General features: G+C 40.3%; 1 protein-coding gene across 1 annotated transcript; it reads left to right on the top strand.

Annotated features, from left to right (window-relative positions):
• Positions 1-1,375: 1,375 nt before the first annotated feature.
• LOC104277801 (ankyrin repeat and IBR domain-containing protein 1) lies at positions 1,376-23,470 on the top strand (the record flags this gene model as incomplete). Its single annotated transcript, XM_009874554.1, has 8 exons — positions 1,376-1,558; positions 8,944-9,061; positions 12,583-12,791; positions 15,017-15,105; positions 16,765-16,909; positions 18,372-18,538; positions 22,549-22,637; positions 23,340-23,470. Coding segments are annotated over 8 exons (1,131 nt in total), but the record flags the coding sequence as incomplete, so codon positions are not given.
• Between the last annotated feature and the right edge of the window lie 1,343 nt (positions 23,471-24,813).

Raw genomic sequence — 24,813 nt, forward strand, 5'->3', positions numbered from 1 at the left:
CACACAGCTTGGTGTCATCAGCAACTTGCTGAGGGTGCACTCGGTGCCGTCATCCACGTCACTAGCAAAGATGTTGAACAGCCCTGGACCCAGAGCAGACCCCTGAGGAACACCGCTTGTCACTGATCTCCATGTGGACATCGAGCCATTGAGCACAACTCTTTGAGTGCGACCATCCAGCCAGTTCTTTATCCACCAAGTGGTCCATCTATCAAATCCATGTCTCTCCATTTTAGGGACAAGGATGTCATGTGGGACAGTGTCAAACGCCTTGCACGAGTCCAGGAAAATGACATCCGTTGCTTTTCCCATGCCAACCAGTGCTGTAGCTTTGTTGTAGAAGGCCACTAAATTAGTCAGGCACGACTTGCCCCTAGTGAAGCCATGTTGGCTTGAATATTTTTTATTTTGGGATATAAGTGTAAAAATTAGAAGCTGGGTTTTGAAATAGCCTGGCTAAAAATACAGGATAGTGTTTTTACTGCCATCATGGTCTTTAAGGCAGCGTAATGTGTATAGATTTTAGTTTTCTTTAGAAATAAGATGAATCATTTAGTAGTGAATAATTGTCCTGGGTGCTCTATCATTAGAAGTTTAGCACATGTTATAAAGATGTCATAATGAATCAGCTAACTGGTCCACTGTTGGCCTCCAAAATCAGTGGCATTTGTTGTCCTTGCTTGTATCTGATCAGTTCATAGCAGGAGACTCAGTTGGCAGGGTAATCAGAGCAGCACAATTAGTGTTATTAGCTAGAGACTGTATTTCTGGGCGGTTACTGGCAAGAGACAAGCTTGGTGAAATGGCACAACTCTAGACTGAATTACAATTATGGAATTTCACTTTCTCCTGTCCTCAGAAATAAGGTGAAGCAACCAGTACTATTCCCTGTGCATTTGTACCCTGTCTTCCCAGCTGCCTGGGGAATCTCCCGTTTTCTGTCATCACGGCTGTGCAAGTGCTGGGAAGGGCGGTGGCGTTACACCCACACGTGAGGGATGTTTGGAAGTGTTTCTAGCTCCATCTTGCCGGCTGCTTGAGGACCTCAGACCCCTCCTTTTCTACAGAGCACTGACCATTTCAGTGGAGAAGTTTGGTGCTTAAAACCTAACAGAGACGTTGTACAGCATTGCCTTGTAAATTTTGTGGTTCCATGGAATTACAGGGGTCTAGATATGGTTATGTATGAAATCAAGCAATAGTTTATTTAATAACTGTAGAGAATCATTGTTTCTCAAAGACTGTTGCTGTTATATTTGTCTCTTCTTTCTATTCTCCTCGTTCATGTTTTTCTTGTTCTCTTATCTGACATGTCCTTTCTTCAGGGTATTATTAGAGTTGATAATTAATAAGTGTTTGCTGTTTTACTTTCCAGCTTCTAGTAAAACATGGTGGAGATTTGTTTGCAGAAAATGAAAATAAAGATACCCCATGTGACTGCGCAGAGAAACAACACCACAAAGAGCTGGCTCTTAACCTGGAATCTCGAATGGTATTTTCACGTGATCCTGAAGCTGAAAGCATTGAAGCTGAATATGCTGCTTTAGATAAAAAAGAGGTCAGAGGTTACTTCACATTTGGAATATTTTACACATTTTTATTTGTGGTCGTTACACCGTGACAAAATTCTGCAGAGTATTTCATAGGTGCTCTACTTTGTACTGTATATTTGTAAACCATTTGATTTTAACACGGCTCTTCATAGCTTTCAAGTAAAGCTCAGAGAACATAACAAATACATTATCAAAACTAAAGAGGAGTTTTATTCACATACTTAAGTACATGGACACACAAAAGTGTTGCAAGGTGTGAGGCTGGAGTGAAGCCAGTAAGCTGGGCAACAGTTTCTGTAAAACAAACATTTTTTTACATATTTTTATGTCTCAAGATGCCTTTCTGTCCAAAAATGAAGGCATGAGAAGTTCTGAAAAGGAGAAAATCTGTGGGGAAGTGTTCTGGACGATCTTACTAGACTGAAGCTGGGTTAAGTGTGACCCAGCTGAGTAGTGCAAGATTTGGAAACAGTGCATTTACTTTCTTGTTTTATAACATGATGCCTGAAGCTACTGCATACCAGAACTTGTATGTAGTAACAGGTAGTTACTAGCTGTTACTGCTTGTGGGTAGTAACAGGTGTTTTCATTCTGAAGCCAATTTTTGAAAGAGAGACACTGACACAAATTTGCTTGAATTCTGCTATGCTGTGCAGATTTGCTAAGGAGAATTTGATCAGAAAGACTCTGAGCATCCTCCCCCATCCATTATCAGATTTTAATTGCCTAAAAGTTTAAATAAGAATACACAGATACATTGTATGTTTCAGTAAATTTAACAAAGTAATCCCATGTAAACTAAAGGACTTTACATTTCTGTTTGGCAACTCCCCACAAAAGTAGCATGCCCTTGCCTTTTACTCACCTAGCCCTGCTTATGACCTAATGACACTTTAAAAAAATTCATATTTAGATACGAGTAAGCCCCTTACAGGCCACCAAAATTTAGCTGTCAAGGCTTAAGGTTGTGCTGACCTGTAAACAAGTGACAGATACTCTCTAATAACCCCTCTCCCTCCCCAGAGGGGAAGGGGAAAGGAAATACGGTAGAGAGACTTGCAGGCTGGGAGAGAAAACGTAAGAGCTTTACTAAAACAGTAATACCCCTGAGAAAATAATGAAAGATGTACAAGCGCCATATAGAACCCAACACTCCCCCCCGACAGCAATCCCAGGGGTGCTGCAGAGCCAGCGGCAGTGGGGCAGCCCCGGGCTTGGTGCCAGCGGGGAGCTGGATGCTGGGGGAGGATTCGGGAACTCACGGATTGCGGCCAGGGCAGAAGGATGGGCAGAGCCCTCCTCAGATGCCGGCCATGGAAGAAGAGAGCCTCACCCCCGTGATCCCTCAGCTTTGTACTGGCTGTGACATATCTGGAACGGAATACTTTGCTGGTTGGTTTTGGGTCACCTGTGCTGTGCATTCCTCCACGGAGCTGCTGGGTTTTAATTCCTGGCAGCCCTTTTATTTCTCAGCACCCCGTTGTGGTACCTCCGGTCTGGCAGTATCCTTGGTCCCTGCATGCCAGTCCCTGGCAGTAACTATAAGCATCAGGCGTTATCACCTCTAGTAGCAGCCGCTGTCTGCAGAAACGGTTAACTGCACAAAGTGCGCTCGCTTAGAAAAGACTGAGCTGAAGAGTAAAATCGCTGAACAGAATCGGTTCTGGTCTAGCTCAAGCTAGGACGAAACTGAAGGTCGGTCGATTTCTGTATGGCTACTCCTGTCAAAAGTAGCATGGCCCTGCCTTTGGCCAGCGTAACCCACCTATGATCTAATGATGCTTACAAGAAAATTGATTTAGATTTAGATTTAGATTTAGATTTAGATTTAGATTTAGATTTAGATATGAGTAGGCTTAGATCGCATCAATTGTTTCCCTAAAAGATGCCACGCATGGTCATTTTTATCTGAAAGTAAGAAAGTCTTTGTACTGTTCAATTATTTTTCTGAATAACTTTATTGAATAAATTCAAATGCAAACAAGCTTAATTAGGTCGTATATTCCTAGATGAGAGGTTTTGAGATGAGGTTTATTACACAAGAAACTTAGGAGAGGGAAATGGTGTTAGTTTAGGGTCACTTCACTGAGGCTGTTCTTCATTTGACTTGTTTTCAGCAAAGCTGATGAATGTGAGAACTGTGGTGCCAGTGCGCCTGGGGTCCTGCATCCCTCTGACATACACGGGCAGCTTTCCCACCTGTTCTAAAGATTCACAAGCCAAAAATCAGCCTGGAATTGGGGATACTGATTAGCCGTCTTGGGGTGTCATGTAGAGAAATTCTGCCTTCACGTGCCCCCTTTATGGATTTTCCCCCCTTTTCTGTGTGACTTTTCAGCAGGAAAAAAAAGTTCTCTAACTTCATGTGTAACTGTAACAAGTGCTAGCGCAAGAGAGGTGCCAAGTGCATGTAGCCTGGGAACGCTCATGTCTCGGTCTTAGCCCTTAGAGTGACCAATTTCTCTCAATTTCATTTTCAGAAGCGAAGTGCAAATTGTTTTTTTAACGTAGCATTTAGAATATATTTGTTTGGTGATGCCCTTTAACATCCTTCCAAAACACACAAAAATTAATTCATAAATAATTAAAGAAATTCAGAACACCGAGAAATGCGTTTTCAGAGTCATTTAATCTCTTGAGTGAAGGTCAGAGGATAAGATAAGACATTTGGAAGCTGTGAATAGGGTTTCTTCCCAGGCACAATGGCCACACAGGCTTTGCTCTGGTGTTCATGACAAGGGCGGCAGCGCCAAGAGTGACGGTGCCCAGGACCTCTCCTGGCAGACCAGCCGTGCTCGCAGCAGCGCGTGCTCCTCTTCTGCACCCAGGGCAAACGATCTCTGTAGTCTCTGTGCAGCAGCGCTGGATTAGGCATGCGTATCCAGAGCCGTAACAAAGCTTTGTTCCTTATGTTGGGAACTGCTTTGTGGTGTTCTGCACACTGAGATTTTACCAAGGAATTACGTCAGTGCTCATGTTTAGGGTCGAAACACTTGTGCACATCCCTTTCTTCAGCTACAGAGGCTCTCAAGCCATTGGGAAGGGCAGACGGCCACACCGTCCCGCATGTCCAGTGTGCGAGCGTGACAGCAAGGGTCTGTCCGTCGGCCAACAGTCCCTTTGCCTCTGCTGGCGTTTCTGAATAAAACCCATTCCCGTCATGCAGTCACCCAGCCTTTCAACTCTCGTTTTATTGCAGTGGTTCCTGAAGCATATTTTTAAGGCAATTTTACTTTGGTGTTCATAGACCTCAAACGTTTTTTGTGATCAAATTGGAGCCTGCAGTTAGGGAAGGGTGACAAACAGGCCCCGGTGGTTTCCAGGCACAAATGTCCCTGGCACGTGTGTTTCCACAGCACATACTTTGGAAAGAAAACAATGTACCGACATACACATAATCTGTACTGCCCTATAGCAAAATGAAATGCTAAATATTTTAAGAATAAAGTGTATCTCTCTTTGCACTTTAGTTAGTTGTAGCAAAAGATCTGTCTGCGATGTTTGGGCGGTGGAAAGGGTGTTACGAAACAAGCCAGGAGGGTGTTTGGACGACCTTCTGTGTCTTGATTCTTTTCTCTTACTTTGTCGATAAACAATCTCAAAAAATATCTCTGTTACATAAAATTGAAATTTATCTTTTAAGCCTAATTGAAGCAAGACTAAATAATATGACCACAACAGTTTATTTTTTAAATTGCATTTGTAGGTTTGGGTTATTTTACTTGTGCGGTCTTTTCATTTGCTGTTTATCCTAGCATGGGAGTGTATTTATCTTGGTGATGTGTACGTGGAAGACAGCAGGTACCTTCATTTCAATCACATCGTGCACTGTTTTAAACTTCTGTACCAAACACCTGGGAATGAGCAGTGCTTCAGAGCAGATCATCCAGAACAGTTCTGTCTCTCAGTCGACTCACTGAAATACGTTATACAATAGCAAAATACATATTTTCTTAGTTCCCTTTACATATGTGCCACTGAATACTGCAGAAATACACTGCTAGTGAGTGTATCACAGATTTATTGAGTGCATAGTAATTGGAATGGTTTTCTTCAGTTTCAGAACCAAGGTCTTACAAATATATATATAAGCATAATAGAGTTATCTAAAATGATTAAAATGTACTTTATCTCTACAGAGAGAGAATAATTTATTAAGGGAGAGAAGGGGACTATGCATAGTTAAGGTGCATATACATTTATATATGTATAGTGCATATACTTACACTGGAATGAGTTAAATGGAATATAGATTTTTTTATACAACATATGACTCCATTATAGAACTCCATCCACCCATAAAGGAAGATATTTGCATTAACTGTATTTTAATTGTGTAGTCATCACTGTTGCAAAGAGTTACTTTGCCTTTGTCTATTTTAATGGTACTTTAGAAGTGAAGAAAATAGTAATAGTTTGAAATTAAAATAATCAGTGTACATATTAAAAGTGCTTTCAGGGGAAAAGAATATATAATTTTTGATACATAAATATTAGTGGTAAAAACTGAGAAGAGTTAAAAAGAGGAGCTCTTGAGAACAGAGAAATGTTGAAGTGTTAAAGTAGTAACTCAGATAGTATATTCTAAAATCATTATGTAGTGAAACGCTATTAATACTGATCAATGACTTATTTTGCAGCAAATATCAGTAAAGAGCTCTTTCATAAATTAATGTGAAAGATCTCTGAGCTTCATAAGCTGTAATCAAAAATCCTTTACAGTATATGACAGTGCAGAGATAAATTTGAAGTTGTTAAAAACAAACCTCTGTGATAGTATATAAAGGATATACATCCTTATTGCTGAAGACTGTGTCTTCCCAAGTATCTACAGGACTATGTCTTACACATTAACATTTTTAATGGTTCTTGTCGTATAAAGCCTTCACTCTGGAATTTCCAGATTAAGCTACTTAATAGTGCCAGCCTAAAATTTCCTTTCTTTAAAAGCTTCTTCTGTGGCTTATATATCATTTTATGAAGCAAATATCCGACGTTTCAAACACATTCTTAAGAAATATTTCCTTCGTTACTTAGAAAGATAAAATTAGGTTTCTTAAAAACAGCAGGATCCAAAAATCCCCACTGAGTTGTGTGGAATGCCTCAGCTAAGATGATACGATAGTCTGTCACTCAGGGGAGATACTTGCCAGCATTTGACGTAGGACCAATCAGTTATATGGAATTCTGAGCATATCTGCATTTCAGGATAAAATATTAGGTCCTAAAATATGCCTACGTGTTGCAGGTTGAACAGGAAAGACGTTTCTCTTTACGATACATGTGGTCTTCCAGCACTGAGTGCTGTTGTGCTGACAAAGCTACTTGCTTTACATTGCAGTTCCGAAAGCAGCTCACATTCAGACAAGGCAATTTACTCTTTGCTTCCATTTTTTCTCAGCATGTTTGTGCCATTCTAATCATTCAGGCACCCAGCTGTTTGTATCCCTGTCTTTCTGACATGTTTTTACAACAGAGATCATTTATAAAAAATTAAGTAGGTCAGTCAAATTCCAGCAGGCTATGAATCAAGTGGCCCAGATTTATTTCGGCGCCAGCCATTAACGTTCAGATTGTCCTTTAACTGAGTCACGCATGATCAGCAGTGGGAGGACGTACAGAAATTCCCTGGGCTTGGGCAATCATGACAAAGGTCAGGACACTTACAGTCCGTTTCTCTTCTGCTTTTCTTGCTTTCTCAAGAAGGACAAAGAGCCGGTGCAGGGCTGTGGCACCATCGCTCTTGCTGATCGCAGTTTCTAAAATTGGGAAGCTCCTGTTTGTTTCACCGACTCGCGGACATTAGAGGTCCTGGTGGGAGTCAGTTATTGTTTTGGTTGTGTTGTATAGAGTTTTTTATGCTACCTAGAAAGGAGGAAGCCTGTTAGGTTTTTAAAGTAGGTGTCTCAAAAAACCAAAATCATGTAGAAGCCCAGGGTATCCGTTCTCCCCATCTCTTGTTCTTTCTGCTTGTTCTCCTCAAAGGTTTATGCACACAGAAGACTTGTGCTTAGAATGTCACCTTTAGAGGACAGAACCAGTCTTTTGCTTTGTGTCTGTGTGCATCTGCATGCATGTGCTTGAGTGTTACCTAGTGCTGGGCTGTCCTGGACTATGCTCTGCATAAAATCAGGTAATAGTAAATAATAACGATGCTGTTATCTGATAGTACCTGTTACTGCTGCTGCTCTGTGTCATTTCTTCTCCAGATTGGCACACACAGTTGCCTTTCGATGACTGGGTTCCTAATTAGTCCTGAGCACGTATCAGTTCTGTGTCAAATGGTTTAAATCTTTTGCTAGCCCTCCTTTTTACAACTAAAACCAGCATGTGTAAGAACATTTTTTTACATACCCTTTCTGTGTCCATTCTCTGTACAAACCCTCTGTACAAAGTTGGTTTTCTCTTTCCTTGTATCTTGGTTGGAGCTAATTCAGAATCCTAAAATTACTGTCTTTTTGTCTTTCTAATTTGACCTTTTTTTAGTGCTGTAATAAAGGGTTGGAGCTCCAGACCAGGAAAGCAGCTGGATATCTGCTCTGACTGTGTAGGGCTGTCAGAGCTGGCTGTTGTTTCTCAGAGTTTCAACATCTTTATGTGCAATGAATCACCAGCCTTAGAGATACTCAAAAACCATCTGGGCATGGTCCTGGGCAGCTGGCTTTAGGAGCAGGACACTTGGACCAAATGACGTCTGCAGGTCCCTTCCACCCTCAGCCCTTCTGTGTTTCTGTGAACATCTAACTGCGTGTCTCATCTCTCCTATTCGTGACTTCTGCACCTCTGTAAGGGTGGCTGTTGCCTCAGGAGACCTGTACCTGATTCCGTTCACATAGTGCCCCTTCTTAATGCCAAACGTCTCCATGTATCCTCCTCCAGATCAATTCAAAGTGACGGGGTCTCAGTTCATGTATAAGGTTCGTGTCAGAGAATCTGTGTGCATCGTGTGTTGAACTGTCCTTCCTCGCGCTCTGCCCTGAAGTCCTTAGTTCAAATCTAGCCTTGCATTCTCATACCCACACCACAGTATCTGAGGTTTAATCACTTCAAAATTCATCTGGATTCTGTGAAAATGTAGCTTTTTTGAGAGAGAGAGTCAATGTTAGATTCGTTTATCATTTGAACATGGTCTGCAGCTCTAATGGAGAACTCTGGAGAGAGCATCTTTCAGTGTTGAACTGTCCAAAGATCACGCGATAAGTAGTGCAAAATGAGAGTGTTTCCGTACGGCTTTGCATGGTCTGCACACCGAGTCTGCCTGGTCACGCGCGGCCTCGCAGGTGAGGTGGTGGTCAGTAACAGCGCTTTGAGTGATTTCATCTTAACGTGGCATTACAGACTAACTGGGAAATACGGCCAGATGTAAATTGTCTTTCTTTTCTTCTCCAAGCCATATGAGGGGCTACGACTTCAGGACCTGCGAAGGCTTAAGGACATGCTGATTGTGGAGTCTGCTGACATGCTCCAGGCCCCGCTCTTCACTGCAGAAGCTCTGCTGCGGGCACATGGTAACCCCAAACCTTCAACACTAGCAAAACCAAAATCACGGTTGCAGTTGTATGTTTACCTTTTATTTCCAAGTAAGAGAGAAGTAACAGTTAATCAAGTCCCGTGAAGCAGTTCACGCAGTACTTCAGAAAGAAGTAAAGCTGCAGTGTGTTGAAAAGCCTCGAGGCGGACGGGGAAGCTGATAGGAAAGCGATTCAAACCAAGGGTTATAATGGAAGACATTTTAACTTAACCAGAGTGGAACAACAGTTTTCCTGGTTTAGTGGGAGTCGCAGAAGTAGAGCTGCCATGGTTTTGTGTGCCAGAAAAGACAAATTCACTGTACCTGGTTTTGTCAGATGATTTAATTTTTTTGGACAGCCTATATTTGTGTAGAAAATGGGATCAAATATTTATTTACTTATTGTTGCAATAAAAGCAGTCTAACCATTGTAATAAATGATTGGGAATTACCTTGGCATTTAAAGGTGTGTCCGCTGAAAGATTTTTATAGTTACACTTTTAATAGGTGTTATACTTTTTCACGTGCAGATCTGTAACTAGTTTTATTTCACTGAAATCAGTCTGGACTCTTGTCGTGTCATTTAAATTGGGATTTTCAGAATGGGGTGTACTGAACTGAGTGTGTTTGTTCCAGACAAAAGTATCTCTGGAACTCCATGGAAGCTTTAGGCTTTGATTCAGTGATTCAAAACGTGCACTTAGGGAAGCATCTGCGCTGTTGTGCGTGCCCGAGGAACACCTCAGGCACTTAATGCTTGACGTGCTCATCGCTCTATTGCTGGATGAAGCTTTCACACCCTATATTTTGAGGGGCTCCTTGTGAAAATACAAGGAAGAGAGAAAAGTGAAATAGGAAAACGTTATTTTAACCCCACGACATTTGGCAGACTTTAATGAGGCGGCATGGTACCTGAAACTCATCTCTTTTACATTATTTTCAATAGGTGGCATTGGAGTTGCTTTTAATGTTGAATTAAGTTGACGTGAACTTGTGCCAGCCTGATGATATCTAAGGCACAGTCTCCGCATCTGTGTTGTTTTAACATTGACTATTTGTTTACTTCTTACTATGTATTTATAATATATCAAATATTTGAATGCTATTTTGGACTCTGAGAATACTGTGATGAAGGCTAAATAGTATTAAGTATTTGACCGAGTGGGTAGGCAGATTCTGTGATCTGTGCAGGTATTTTGAATAAAAAAATGATATCAGTACCGCTCAAACTCACAGCACAGTCCGCAACAAGTCAAAAGCCGTGAGGCTGATGTAAACTGTGGAAAAATGTCTGCCAGCGTCTAGCAAGCAGCCATGGAAAGTCGACAGGAAATCAGTCTGTGCGGGAAAGGTCGTTCTGCTGATGTTGCCGTAGTGATGTAGCAGTGACTTAATGCAGTTGGCCAGCGCAGAGTGAGAGTCACAGACGCTTTGCAGATCATGAGAACGTCAACGGTTTCGCCTGCACTGTGGTCGTACACTGGAAATTTTTCTGACATAGTTTATTTTATTTGAAACTAAGACATAGAATTGGCTCAGCCTCGTAAGGGCAGTAACTGAGCTATTCACAAAGGCTTAGACAATTGGGAAGCATCAGATGCCAGACTGGCATGGGTTTGCATCTAATCTTGAAATTCTTAAAAGAGTAACGTGAGTCTTAGCTTCATCCCCACTTCATGTGTGAAAAGCATGTTTTAAATAGTTTACAGATAGGTAGTATATAATCCAACAAACTTTACTTTCTTTTATTGCACAAGCATATTGATTTACTGACACAGGCTGTAAAAGTTAAGGACTTTCTTTTCTTTTTTTTTAATTAAGAGACAGAATTACATAGAATTAGAGCCAAGATAAAAAATTGCTATTATGGCAGTCATGAAAATAAACAACTACAGTTGCACTGCAAGTGTTTTTTCAACATTTTTTCCTGTTCCTCTTCAAGTTTGTTATACATCAATTGATTTCAGGATAGAAGAGAGGCAATTCAGTAAATATAACTACCTCATCTTTTACTAAGACTCGGAAGTTAGTAAACAAAAAACAGCAGAATACATTTAGTAGCATGTCTAAACCCTGGGTAGTTTTAAAGATACAGAACAGTGAGGGAGCTCCAGAAGACTTGTAGCAAATTTTAGCTGTAAATTAGCATCAGTCAGCTCAGCGTAATTTCAAAAATGCTAATAAAACTGAGACTTTTTGAAGTGTAAGTAAGTTCATGGTCTATGTCTTTAAAAAAATTAAATTGTTTTAGCTTAGAAAAGTAAACACCTGATCAGTAAATTATCCCCAGCACAAAGGCTTTTTTTCATATTAGGCGGGAACAGGTTTTAATATGATAGCACTCATTGTCTGACAGCGACAATATTTTTACCAAGTTCAGTGCTTAGAAAACATAGCTTTTTCTTTTCCTAGCATTAATAGTGTAGGAATACTAGTTGTCTTTTTCTTATATAATCTAAAATTCAATAAAAATAACACACATCTTTTGGTTAATATCAAAATGTATATGTTAAAATATTTAAGTGATGGGGAAAAAAACTGGGAAATTTCCCTTTTCCTTCTGAACTTCTAGTTCATCTGATCTGTGCTTAGGGTTGAGTTTAGATTCAAATTCATGTAGGAGTTTCATAGTTTTATACTTAAATGAGAAGTTTTGTTTCACAGAAAAAACAATTCTTAAGCTATCTTTCATATTACTCTTACGAATCGGAAACAGAAAACATTTCAAACAATTTAAAGAGATTTGATTTAATTTTAAGGTCTTCATAAAGAAAATTCATTTTACTAGTTCATTTTTGTACATAAATGGGCAGTGTTAATTATGTATAAAAGTAAATTATTCAGTAACAATGATAGAATAAAAATGTCTTGAGAATAGATGAAATATTTTTTGTGATCAGATGGGGGTTTTTTAGTTTTGGTGGGTTTTTCCCAGCTCTACCTACCTCATGCTTACAGGCATATATAAAGACTGGTGACTCATTAGGTAGCAAATCTTTGTAATCCAGTTGTATCTTAATCTTCTTTCTTCATTTATAGCACTTGGCATCACCTTGCTAAAAATCCCCATGGTAGATAAAAGTGAATCTATATTGAACAATTGGTTTTTTCATAGAAAGAGAAAATGTTGAAAATCCTCTGGTGTGGTGGCTGTTATGTTCTGATCTGGCTTTGCAAGTCATTGCAGTTCTAGTTCCTGATTGAGTCTCCCAGCTACTACAGTTGCTGTGAGTAAACAATGAAAATAAATTTATTTAATACTGGTAGTGCAGGGGAATGTGACGCTTGCAATGCAATATTTACATAAATATATTATATATTGTCTTGGAATGTGTCTCATAAAATTTAATGTGTAACGTTCCGTTCACACTTTTTCATATTTATTTATTCCTAAATATATTAGCTCAGTGTTTTTATGGGTTAGTGCAGTTTTTATGAGTTGGTTTGACAGTGCAGTTACAAGATGTATTGCAGCCACTGTCAGCGGCGTGATTTCCTGTGTCTGTGTTTTTACTGAAGACTGGGACAGGGAGAAGTTACTTGAAGCCTGGATGTCTAATCCGGAGAACTGCTGCCAGCGTTCCGGGGTTCAGATGCCAACTCCCCCCCCAAGCGGGTACAACGCGTGGGACACGCTGCCTTCTCCACGAACTCCACGCACGACTCGCTCCTCTCTGACTTCCCCTGATGAGATCAGCCCCTCGCCCGGAGACATCGAGACAGCTCTGGTAAGTTGTTACGTTGGTCTGAAGCCAGCAGGGCACGAGAGCGTCTTCCTGATCGCGGGGCACCTGTTGGACGGGAGAGCGGCGCTCGCAGCTCGTTCTGAAAAGACGTTTGTGAAGGGTTTCTCTTCACACCTGTGGTGAGCAGAAGCTGACGCCTGAAGTGCTATGTACAGTAGCACGGCGGAGCACCAGGCTGGTGCACAGCACTCTGTTCTTGCCGTGGCCGTCCTTCTCGAAGGAGCATTTCAGCCGGCTGCAGCAGCATCGGGGCGTGGGGCTCTTTGGAGCTTCGCTTCCCTTCTCGTGCCTACCAAGATGTTCACTTCTGTTGTATCCGTTTCCCTGAATGTGCTTAGTGCTATGGACCCTGCCTTCTGAAAATTTCTTTCTTTAGGAAACAAAATTCTCGTTGTCCGCGTTTTGAAATGTCAGCCCACTAGTGTACTGTCAGCTTATAATTACTATTATATGTGTGGGCTTTTTCAAGCGGTTTACAGGGCTATTGCAAATTTGAAATATGAAAGCGCCTTTCATTAAAATCAGTGTGGTTCTTCTGGAAGACAAAGTTCTCTTTTCAATAATCTGCAGCTGCAGCATTATAAAACTTTTGCTCCACAACCTAAGCATTTTTCCAGCATGCTGTATGCAGTCTTGCAAGTGGATCATCCCTGTCTCTTATTAAAATTAACTTTTTGTGTTCCCACATAAAAATCTTTTGTTTCTTTATTGTAAAAGGCTGAAAAAGAAGCTATATGGAAGGAGTAATGTTATCATACATTTATTTGCATTAGCAGTTAAATATTGTCCAGGAATATTTCCTAATTAAACTGTGTAATGAAAGATTATATGTCTGCAGTTTTGCGTTGTGTGTTTTGTTTTTCGTTGGTGATCCCTAAGCCCCGAGTGCAGGTTTGGATAGTGATTGCCATTCTAGATCGAGGGTATCTAAATACAGATCCAGAGTTATACACCGAGTATTTCTGTTTGCTTAAAAATCTTATAGAGCTGAGCTATGAAAATAATATTTTCAAAATGTTGGTTATGAAATCATACGTATTTTTCTGAAGTCTTTTCATTTGGCAGGTAAATGAAAACTAAGAGGAATAGATAAAATGAACCTGCAAGCTGTAAAACTCTTCTTCAGATTGTGCATTTGCATCCTACCTTGCAATTAAAACGTTTCAGTAAATGTTCTGTGCTTGAGCTCAGGACTTCGTGAAAGTCCTTGTTTTATTAGTTACATTTTAAATTGAAAACTCCTAAAAATGTAATAGGGAATATTTCTGATGCATTGTCAGTTTCTAAAATGTGTAATTTTGGGATGACAATAAGCTGAAATGACTGAAACAACGTCATCGTGTTCTGCACTTTAAAGGCCAAATTTTTTGGTTGGGGTTTGTTTTGGCAGTAAAACAAGTGCTTTTAAAAAGTGCTGTTCCATGGCCTAATATTTCAAAAACATAGGATGTGTGTATAGTGTCTAATGTGTTGAAGTAAATTTTCATGGAAACCTTGTTCCAATGAAAAGAATAACCTGACTGTACTCTTTGAAGAACATGAGTATTTATTTTCATGCCTAGCCACAAGCAATGAGTGATTTCATCCCTAAGCTTTAAATGTTTGCAGAGTAAAGGTCTCCGTGTTCAGTGTTACGTTCTTCTGTAATACCTAGTTGTATAAAATTTAGCAATGGTGTTTTCCATTGGAATATTTATAGCTTAACTCACTATATTTTGATCGAAGGCCTCCAAGTATTTTTAAGAATAGCGTTTATGTAGATTATTACTGAAAATAGTTGCTCAACGAAATCGCTCCATCTTGATCTGGACCCACTTGTGTGAGTTGCTAAACACGTCCTGTAGCTGCTGTCATCTCCCCACTCCATTTGTGGCTGCCTGTGAAGCTGATTAAAAGTTCGGGTCCCTTTTGTCCTTAGAGCTCTGACTCTGAGGTCCCAGTGCTCTGCAGGACGAAACAGTTGCTGAGCTGGAGGGCACGGTGGAAGGCACCTCCAAATGTGCTCTTTGGATAGGGAGGTACAGAAGCAGAGAAACCTCATTTTTCCTGTTTCTTAAATTACTTTTTCTTCTGGTTACAGTTAGATCTTTTGCCCCTACTGAGCACTTCTGTAAGTTTCTGCTAAGATTTTCCCACGTAATGTGTCTTGCTAACAATATGAAAGGCTTTAGGGTATTTCTTAATCAGAAGTATTCTTTTATCTGCAGTGTGACATTTGCATGTGTAATATTTCTGTATTTGAAGACCCGGTGGATATGCCTTGTGGACATGACTTCTGCAGAGCATGCTGGGAGGCGTGAGTACACGAGCATTGCTGTCTTTTTGGAGATGTTCATACTTGCCACTTGGAAGAGGAAAGGCCAGAGAACATAAACTGCTAATGTTACAGTACTGCTTGAGTTTCAAAGAGTTGCTGTTTTGACCCTGTCAAATATTTAAGTATCCCTCAAAGTGCTTTACCAAAACTTCTGAGCAAATGTTACAAGCCTGTGTGTAAATAGATGAGCCTACTCTTGATTTGCTCAACGTGTGTGTGGTGTCGGCAGCATCAGGGGTTTTACACTTTATAAATTAAGTACACATTTAGTTCCATCTTAGTTTAGCATACTAAATTTGGGCATCATAAATCCATTTCCAGTCAAAAGCAATTAAAATGCTTTCTTACGTTGAAGGTTAGTAACTGAGGAGTATATTTAGCTTAAAAGTCCTGTTAGTGTAATGCTCTTGTTACTACTTTTTTTTAAATCAGAACAGTCATGCTAGTAAAAGACTCAGACATGGATAATTATGCTAGTATAAATATTAATCATACTTCACAGGAATTATTATATCTGTATGCGGTGCCTTTATATTCCTCTTTTTCCCCATTCAAGAGATTGTACTACTCGAGCTGTAGAGCGTTGTATCAGCACAGTTTGTCCTGCCGCAGATCATCCCAATTTGTGTGAACCCATTCCTCCTGTGTTAAGGGGGAGCTCTTTCTCTCCCATATTGGCTTTTAGAAGGCAACTCTTTTCGGTGGCAAGAAAATGAATAGCTACTGTTGTCTTGCAAATTGTTAAGCAGCGGTGTGGAAGCCTCGAGGAGATGCCTGGCTTGACGTGTGCTTCTGCTCTGGGTCCTGGGCTGTGTGCGCGGGGACGTGTGCCCGCGCCCAGGGCTGCGGCTCAGGGCCGAGCACGCGTCTGGGGCGACACAGCTGGGGTGGGAGTGATGGTTCTGAGCCAGCCGGCTCTGCGTTACTCGGAGCACAGCCAGGACTGAGTTACCGCACCGCAAGATGCAATTCTAAGGTGGGACGAACTGGCAAGTCTCTCTGCCTTAACTATGAAAGGATCGCGGGTGACTAACCCGAACAGCTCCTGTCCTTTAGGTGAGGTCAGGTGACAGGGTGTCGGGGTAAGGAGTAAGTTATAGCTTCTGAACTAAGCAACCTTGTGCACCGCCAGCTCAAGGCCAGCTTTCAGCAGATTCCTGAACTCCTCCTGGCTTCCCTTCTGGTGCTTGGGGACTGTAAAGGTCTCCTTTCAGAAATTTGTTTCCAAGAGCAGATGTATTTCGACTAGCGCAGTTGTAAAAATTAATCGCGCATCAAAGTAATTATTTCCTAGATTAATTACACTTGCGAGTTCTGTTTCTGATTTAAGCTAGAAGTAATGCTCGGTTTAATTAAACATTGCAGAGCTGAACCTGAGCAATGGCAAGGACGGAAACCACAAACACATAGGGCTAAGCTTGGCTAACGGGGCTCACTTTTGAACTGTGGCAACATTCTGGGTTTTGTTTCAATTATGCTGTTCATCACATCTGTAGCCATTCTGAGCAGAAATGGGTACTTGCTCTTCTTTGTTTAAAAATTGATTAATGTGAATATCTGCAAACCTAGTATAAAGTATTCAGCAGCCTTTTAATTTTTACTTTTTATTCACAAATACTGACTGGCTGATTCTGGCAGATTTTTGAACCTGAAAATTCAGGAGGGTGAAGCTCACAACATTTTTTGCCCAGCGTATGATTGTTTCCAGCTTGTGCCTGTAGACATCATAGAAAGTGTGGTTTCCAAGGAGATGGACAAAAGATACCTTCAGTTTGACATTAAGGTAAATTATCAAACTGTTCTTGTACTCTTGAATTGTATTTCATTTTATAAAAATTAACTTACAACTTCTCTGTGAAATGCTTCAATGTATCAGTAACTTTCCAAGAAGAAATTACTAAATTAATACGGACATTGAATTATTGGCTGTCGTATGGGATATAATATTAATGTTTTATATATCACTGAGAAAAGAATACTGTATTTATTCCTTAAGCACATAAGCAGTGCTTGCATAATGTGTAACTTAATGCAATATTAATAAATTCATTTGATCAAACTAATGTCTGTTACAGGTGATGTGAAGCCTTTAATTAGCCAGACTTGTTTGTGTTGGTGATGTAAAATTTTTAAGATTTACTGGATTATTTTTATTAGCAAGAGACTATTTACATTCAGAAATAGTACCTATTTTCATTTTTAAAATGCATTGGTAAAAGTGAATTACTTATTTTTTCCATCCAGTGCATGATATGGTTGCTGTATATAGGAAGAGAAGTAGGAAAACCCTGATTTCTTTTTTCTGTTTCGTATTTTTTAGTCTTTCTTTTCATCATCGCAACTTGACTTTAATAGCAATCATTTAATTCACCTTTTTTCATTTATACTAGTGTAGTAACTAAGAAATCTTTAAAATAATATGCTACTTTATTGAGTGGGCAGGGTAAAAGAAAGAAGAAAAGTATTTTTTCATTTACAGTGCAATACTTTCTCTGTGTGACAAGTCTCTAAGAGACAAGTGATGACCGTAACAGTCTTACACAGGAAGATGCAAATTACATGACCAGAGCTGGTTAATCTTTTACATCTTCATGTTTGAAGTGGCTGGTGATCAGCACAGGTTGGAAGCAAAGTAGTGAAAGTTCCTTTTCCTCCTCATTTATTCGATGTAAGTGTTGCAAAAGAAGACCTGCTACATTAACCACAAAAGATTGGAGGTCAATTCCTGAGTTAGTCTAGCTCTGGTTTGGGGTTCGTTGCGGGTGGGATATGTTGTGGGATATGCGGGTGGGATATGTTGTTTTAATCAATAAAGTTGTAATTCTTTTCAGCTACAAGAGTCGGGTCTGTTAATGAGTGTATTGCCAGTGCATATATAACAGAAGTTTACAGTAACCTGTGTCACAGAGGAATCGACTTGCGCACTCCGAACATTTTGTTTGGGATAAGCCTGGAGGACTGTTGTTATTTGAAAAACAAAAAAAAAAAAGCCAAAAAACCAACCAAACAAAAGGAACAAACAAAAAAAAGCAAACCACCAAACCCCACGTTTTTAAGGTGGAGATTAAATTATTCCCTTTTTATAACTATTTTTAAAAGCCTGTCGAAGTAGCTCCAAGATTGTCCTTATGCTTTTTGGCATTGTTCTGTCAAAGGAAGTTTAGGAATGCAGATTCGTTTATATCAGTGATGAAATCTGATCTTACGTGGTAAAATACTTTTCATTTTTACCTTTTTTCTCCCAGGCCTTTGTTGAAAACAATCCTGCTATTAAGTGGTGTCCTATACCAGGCTGTGAAAGAGCAGTAAGGCTAACAAGACAAGGATCCAATTCGACAGGATCAGACACGCTTAGCTTCCCTATGCTAAAAGCCCCTGCTGTAGATTGTGGAAAAGGACACCTGTTCTGCTGGTGAGTGCTAGAAACGTCCCTGCATCTACGCGAACTGACAGTCACTACTATTCCGGTGACTAATTAAGAAATACCACGTAGCACCAAGCATGCAGTAACAGTTGGAATGGGATGGTATATGACTGTACTGTCCTGTATCCATGTGCTAAATAACCTCACGTGCACTAATGTTTTAGTATTTTGGGGCACAGCAGAGGTTTATAACCCTATTACTCGTTATTGGCTGTTAAAGGGAAACCCACAGTATGGATTGTTGTGATGTTCTGTTCTGAGGAGATAGAGGAGAAGCAAGGTCTTGGTGGAGGGATTTTTGTGTTGGCTCTGTGTGCTTATTTGTTTAACCCCAGGTGCCAACTAAGCCCCACACAGCCACTTGCTCACTCCTCTTTGATGGGATGAGGGAGAGAATCCGAGGAGTAAAGGTGAGAAAACTCGTGGGTTGAGATAAAGAGAATTTAACAGGTAAAGCAGAGCAAAACAAACCAAGGAATTGGTTCAGCGCTCCCCATGGGCAGGCGGGTGTTCGGCATCTCCAGCAGAGCCGGGCTCCAGTACGTGTGACAGTGACTTGGGCAGACGGACACCATCGCTCCTGACATCCCCCCCTTCCTTCTGCCCCCAGCTTTGTGCCCCAAGCGTGATGCCATATGGGCTGGGGTGTCCCTTGGGGCACTCGGGGTCACCTGTCCCGGCTGTGTCCCCTCCCAACTTCTTGTGCACCCCCAGCCTGCTCACTGCTGTGTAAGCTCTGCTCAGCAAGAGCTAAAACATCCCTGTGGTATCAACACTGTTTCTCATCCTAAATCCAAAACTCAGCGCTATCCCAGCTACTGGGAAGAAAATTGACTCTACGCCAGCCAAAAGCAGCACACTGTCGTATAACTGAAATTTGGCACATTCTGGATTGCAGTGCAGGTAATCAGAAATTTGTAGCTCTTTCCGAGTTTTGGTAGAATCACATCAAAGAAGTTTAAAAGAGTTTAAACGGGACTTTTGGTTCATACGCAGCTATTCTGTTTGTGAGATCACTCCAATATTGTGTCACTTCGGCATCGGCACTTTTCTTTGTGTTGTCTTCTGTTGAATCTTAAGATGAATACAAGCTCAAGAAGGACTAAAAAGCCTTAAGATTTTTTAAAAGCATCCCTGAGATTGCCTGTCTTCAGCACTTCTAAGGAAAGGACAACAAGAGTATGGCCAAAAGGAAAAAGTGGTGGGGTGTTTTTCTGAAGTGGGGAGCAAAGCCCTTTTCTAGTTCCTTGAGATTAGCAGACTGACAATCTATAACCATTATAGTGGGACATCCTTTTCGTTGTTGGAAAATCAAAAGTGGTCAACCAAAGTGTAGACATTCAGACAAGTCAAGTAATCCTCTCTTCATTTTTTGATTAAAACCATGCTGCAAGAAGAAGAGATCCTGAATAATCTGTCTGATTCCAAATATCATAAGACTCCTAATGAAAAATGCTTCTGATTTTAGTTCTTTCCGCACGTGAATGGAAAGGAAGAAGGAAAAAGAGGAAAGCGAACATAATGAAACAACCACAAAAGCCAGGAGACAGAATTTGCTGGGAAGAAGTTGTTCACAGCAGATGGAGAACTTAGAAACAAATCCTGTGGAAACAAACCAGGAAATGGTTTTTACCAGTGAACATAAACCAAACCTTAGTACTATTCCCCAAGAAGGTACCACCCTCTCATCTGTGCCTCTGCTTACAGAGAGACAATAATTTTCTCCATTAACTGAAGGACAGAGCTTGAAACCGCTTTGGTGTAATAGTGACCTGGCCCTTCAGAAATTGGCAGCTTCTGCTGAATGTACGTGGGCTGAATGTACTAGCACCCCAGGACGTCCCCAGTGCCTCATTTTATGAGAAATGTCTTTATGTTTCCTGATAATGTTTCTGAATGTTCTTTCTATGTTAATGCTTTGAGATACTTCACAAGCAAATCATTACGGTCTTGAAAGACACCTTCTTTTAGCAGCAAAATGTCCAGGAAGGACTTTCCAAGGGCTTTTTTTCATCCACAAGAAAGTGAATGAAGAGTTTCAGCAATGGCAGGAAAGTTCTGCTAGCAACAAAAACATCCTGCAGTGCTATAAATCAGAACGATTTGCTGAAGACAGCCGTATTAGTCTCACAGTGCAAAAAAACCAGGCAGGAACGAGTGCCTATGGAAAAATAGATAGCACGTTCTCAGTTCAGCGGCTTTTCGTCATTGCTGTGTGCTCAGAGGGAGCTTGCTCTGTATCTTTAAAGTTCAATCAATGCATCGCACAGTTCCAAGCTTGCAACAGTTTTGCAAGTTTTATCAAGGTAATCTACAATTTAGACATTGTAATAGCAACTGATGCTGCATTTAGTAAGAGATTCTTCAAAATTTAAGCATTAGAAACGCCCAGCCAGCCCCTGTATAATCACTTGGAGTTGTTTTGGTTGGATATGTAGCCTTCCTGCTTATGAAAACAAGAAAATTATATGAGTCTATTGATCAATTCCTTTTTTTTTTTTAAAATGTGGATTCTTGTTTTGGGGTGGGTTGAGGGAAGAACTTCTTCCATGAGTAGTTGTTCTTTTAACCCTCTGTTGTGACTTTTGTATGGATAGAGATCTAGATATGGGTACATGAGATATATATGATTGCACCTCATTACAAATCCACAAATTCGAAGACATCTAAGACACAACTTTAATGCCCACCCCTCTCCCAGTAATAAAATAATATTATTGTAATAATAGTAGTAATATATGATAAATAGTGTAACAGTACACTGATTGTAGTCAACCACAATAGTTGGCTAGTTAGCTTTTAGCTTAAACCTAGGTTTGTTAAAGTTATTTTTTGTTTGGTTTGGTACTTTCTGGGAACAAACACAGTGTGAGAGGTCTTGGCTCTATGGAAGTCAATGATTTCAGTGTGCTGATGTCCCACAGGGGTGAAACGTGTCGATGTTCAGCCAGGGCTAAGGTTGCATTCTCAGAGATGAGTTACACGTTCCAGTAAAATCTTACCCAGCTATGCAGCTTAAGTATCTCCACACCAGAGATCCTTGTGTAATGAATTCAGGCTTGTTTGATAGCAGCCTAGCTAGTGGGAAAAACATTGAAAACTGTTGCCATAACCTTTTCTTCGTTCTGCTTACGACGTGGACAAGAGCGATCAGAGGACTATTGATGTAGCTTCTGAGTCTGCACTGCAGCGAGCAGCTCCCCACGGGATCTGCAGAAGAGTCGCAAATGCCCCGATGCAGCTGCTGCCCATCTGGAGTGTCCTCCCTCGGAATTGTTTTCCTTGATGTGGCAGATGTCTGAGTCTATTTGCTGCTATTTCAGTAGAAGAGGGAGTCATTGCAAATCCGGAGTCCGTGTTGACACATGTGCGGTGAGGCACCATCTGGAAGGCATTTATCTGCCACGGTGCCGTAGTGATTGCCATCCTTACAGCCAGCAGCAGCTTCAAGAGAAGCTCCAGGGACTCATTTCTCCACTGTGTCCGTGTAACTTAAGCTAAAGCCTGCGTTTAAGAGACTCTGGTGGAAAGAGTAAACGTTCATAAACACTTAATGCTGGTGTTGAAGGGCTTCACCCTTGGTCTAGATTAAAAACTTGAATCTAGTTGAAGATTTATAACTGAATATATGCAAGTAATAGTACATAAAATGTATTCCAGCTATAGCAAACTACCTGGTTTTGGATAGTCTCTTTATTCTGTTTTACCTTTATCACAGAAACTATACTGGCATTATTTATGGCACTAAAGGAATTCCCCGTCATAACTCAAAACAAACTGCAAACCAGCTGAGCTCTTTCACGTTGCAGTGTTATAAAGCTCTTTTTCTTTCCTGTCTCATTTAAATTCTTTATTAGTCTTAATACTGGTCATCTGTGGTTGTCTGCAAGTAGTCTAAGAGTATTTTAAAGTAATGTTAATTGGATGCCTTTTTCTCTTCCTGACTTTAATTCTGAATCTCGAGGTGGCAGGTAATTGTGTATACGCATTCATTTCAGGGAATGTCTTGGCGAAGCACATGAACCTTGTGACTGCCAAACCTGGAAGGACTGGCTGCAGAAAATATCTGAAATGAAACCAGAAGAACGTAAGAGTCGTGCCAGGGGGGGATATTCTTTTTCTTTCTTATTTTTGGTGCTGTTATTGCTATCTTTTGGGTTTATAGGGATTTTTTAGTCACATTGATTATGAACTCTGCATTGGTTAAAAAATAGGGTAAAAAGGGAAGAATATTAAACCCCTGAATGAGAGGCAATGGCTTAATGATAAATAACATTTATTGGAAAAACTAGTTGAGTTTTCAAGGACAGGCATTTTCTTGTATCTCTATTAACAAAGAAATTTAATCAGTAATTTGAATAAATACTAACTTAACTTGGTTACTTCAGTTCAGAGCCTCTCCATAATATGTTATAAATATTCTAAGAAAGCATAGAAAATTTTATAAAATGTCAATCCACACCATAATTTGTGAGACTATCCCAATTTTTCTCATATTTACTCATCTGTCTGTTGTGAATGATATACATAAGGCTTACAAATTTGTATAGATATAGATGTGGGAAAATAATTTGAAATACTATGTGTAATATTATATATAATTTGTATAAATTATAAAATGTATATATTTATATATATGAGAAAGATATATTGTGAAGAATTACAGTATTTTGTCAAGAAACAGGCAAATATATATCTTTCCTAACCTGATTTTAACAAAGATTACACAAGTCCAATTTGAACTTGTTTGGTTTTGCATGCTCCGTATCCTCCTGTCACCATCGAAAAGTTGTGGGAGTGAGTGAGGCGTATGAAGATGCTGCCAACTGCCTGTGGTTACTAACGAACTCCAAACCGTGCGCCAACTGCAAATCTCCGATTCAGAAGAATGAGGGCTGCAACCACATGCAGTGCGCAAAGGTGAGGAAGACCCTTCAGATAATTTGCTGTGAAGCCATAATTCCGGCTGCATACGTCATATTTTAGGAGCCCAGATGTCCCAAACCTCTGAAATGTCGTGCCTGAGATCTGATGGAATCTTTTGCAAGGGGTAGATAATTTGCAAGTTACACGTATTTAGAGAATGTTTAATATTTAGTGAAATCTGTTTGGCTGGCAAGTGAACACTGTAATGATCAAAATTTCATAAACACCTCAGAATTACTGGCAATACAACATGAAACTTAAGCAATTGATAGTTTAATCATCATTAATAAAGCAGAAGAGAAAGAACATTTTATGTGAAAGAAGATGAAATATTTTAAGGAATGGTAAACTCTAATGAAGGTTTCATCTCACTATATTTATCTTTTGCAACAAAACAGAAAAGTTTAAATGGAAAACTATAAACAGGAATTAATCAGTAGGAATGAGAAGACAGGAAAGAGTCATTCCAGAAGAAACTTATTGGTGACAGCAGCCAAAAAATTAGTCATGAGTTTGCACTGTGCTACTGAAATAGAAAAAATATTTTTTACCATCAGTATCCTTTGAGAATGCTTTTTCTCTCAAATTAGTTAAAAGTGGCATATTTAGAATACTGTTTATATCACAAATATCTTATATAAGTACAGCTAATACCTCTTTGAGGAACGTCATTGAAAGTAGCACACACTTGACATAGTTGGCCTCCAATAACGAGCTGAGAGACTTAGAAAGTAATTCTCTTTATTTTTCTGGAAATATGTTACTCTCCCTCCATTTCTATTCAGATCCCCTTTTCCTTTCATTATCATCAGATGTTCCCTCTCTCTCTGTGTTATGAATTGAAGGTTGGGGCTTTTTTTGATGTCGTTTCTTTGGATTTGTCTGTGGCGGCAGCAAAACCAGGTTCTCTTCCACTTTGCTTTACGCCAAGTTTGTAGTTTTGGCGTGTTTTTTTCTTCTCAAATGATTTTTAAAGGTGCTCATAAATTCCATATTTCTAAAAACTGTAAAAGCTTGTGGCACTGAGCTCATCTCAGTGGAACAGAATGGAGAAGACTTTGGCCGTTAAACACTGTTGACCGTAGATAATTTAATTCAGTTCAGTTCTGAGGCACTGGCTGCCAGCCACAGTTCTCTCTTCGTCTTTGATGCTGCCCCTTAGGAACAGCTTAAACCAGTCAGATTCCTTCTGTGGGGGAGAAATGTCTGCAAACAGGAGCGGCCTCCCCTCCGCCTGGGGAGGCGGGAGAGGACGGGTGTCCTCAGGCTCCCGCAGGGCCGGGCACAAGGTGCCGTGGTCGCCTCGTGGCTCTGCCTCTGCTGCAGCGAGCGCCTGC

The sequence above is a fragment of the Apaloderma vittatum genome, unplaced genomic scaffold (genome assembly GCF_000703405.1).
Source record: "Apaloderma vittatum isolate BGI_N311 unplaced genomic scaffold, ASM70340v1 scaffold36388, whole genome shotgun sequence".
Classification (NCBI taxonomy): domain Eukaryota; kingdom Metazoa; phylum Chordata; class Aves; order Trogoniformes; family Trogonidae; genus Apaloderma; species Apaloderma vittatum.